The sequence below is a fragment of the Wasmannia auropunctata genome, unplaced genomic scaffold, assembly GCF_000956235.1.
Source record: "Wasmannia auropunctata unplaced genomic scaffold, wasmannia.A_1.0 LD335983.1, whole genome shotgun sequence".
In the NCBI taxonomy this organism is placed as follows: domain Eukaryota; kingdom Metazoa; phylum Arthropoda; class Insecta; order Hymenoptera; family Formicidae; genus Wasmannia; species Wasmannia auropunctata.
The window spans coordinates 3,228-4,295 of record NW_012026907.1 but is presented as its reverse complement, the minus strand read 5'-3'; the positions used below and the strand labels follow the sequence as shown (position 1 = coordinate 4,295).

The 1,068-nt window shown below is 28.7% G+C and overlaps 1 protein-coding gene across 1 annotated transcript in view; it reads left to right on the top strand.

The window, feature by feature from the left end:
• LOC105454560 (cytochrome P450 9e2-like) overlaps positions 1–1,068 on the top strand; it is an 11,297-nt gene extending 10,229 nt beyond the window's left edge. Inside the window, exons 3-4 of the mRNA XM_011697236.1 lie at positions 11–491; positions 826–1,068. Coding sequence (XP_011695538.1) covers positions 11–489 — 479 coding nt within the window. The 3' untranslated portion in view covers positions 490–491; positions 826–1,068. The remainder of the gene's footprint in view (positions 1–10; positions 492–825) is intronic.

Genomic DNA, 1,068 nt, shown 5'->3' with positions numbered 1-1,068 from the left:
ATTAATGAAGCTCTCCGAATGTATCCGATTCTTGTAATATTGGATAGAGTATGCGTAAAAGATTTCGAGCTGCCACCAGCATTGCCAGGATTGAAACCATTTTCTTTAAAGAAAGGACAAAGCATATGGGTACCAATTTATGCACTTCAGCGTGATCCCAATTACTTTAAGGAGCCGGAGAAATTTGATCCCGAGCGATTTCGTGGTGAACGGAAAAAGAACACTCTCAATTCCAGAGCTTACTTGCCTTTCGGTCTTGGTCCCAGAATGTGTATAGGTAACAGATTTGCATTATTGGAGACAAAGGTCGCACTCTTTCATTTACTGGCCCGTTGCAATTTAAAAACCTGCGAGAAGACGATAATACCACTCAAGATTGCTAAGGACGGGTTCAGTATGACGGCTGAAGGTGGTTTCTGGCTGAAGGTGTTACCAAGAAAAGATGCTCATCACACTCTTGCAATTAATCCTGTCAATAGAACACGTTAAATGTAAGAAAATTTTAATAATTTTTTATGACTTTAAGAAAATTTGGAAATAAATATTTGGAAATAGACATTTTAAAGAAAAGTATTTAAAGAGAAATATAATTCTTTTTTTTTAATTAATAAAAGATAATATAAAGTAGTTTTAAGATGACATTTTTCCTCTTAAGTAAAATAATTTTTGTTTCTTGAAATTATTTATATTCTTCAAAATATATGTTTGAAAAATTTTATAATTGAAGAATTTAATATTTTAACATAAATATAATAAAATAAAACAACATTTACAAAAATGGAAGATTATCCAAAGTATAGCTACGTTATAATGTTATTTTTTCAGATAAAATGCAAGCAAAAATGGAAACCAAAATAAACATGGAACAAGAACTTCTTTCTTAATTATCTGGCAAGAAAACGCTTAATATGTTATTACAAATTTAAGAAATAATGTTATTTTTGTATTATAAATATTTTTTAAATATAAAACAGTCGTATTATTTTTTGTACGTTTATTAGAAAATTGTAAGAGAAACGGACATGAAAAAAGATTAACTAATTAAATACTTTTTTCTATTTTGTGTTA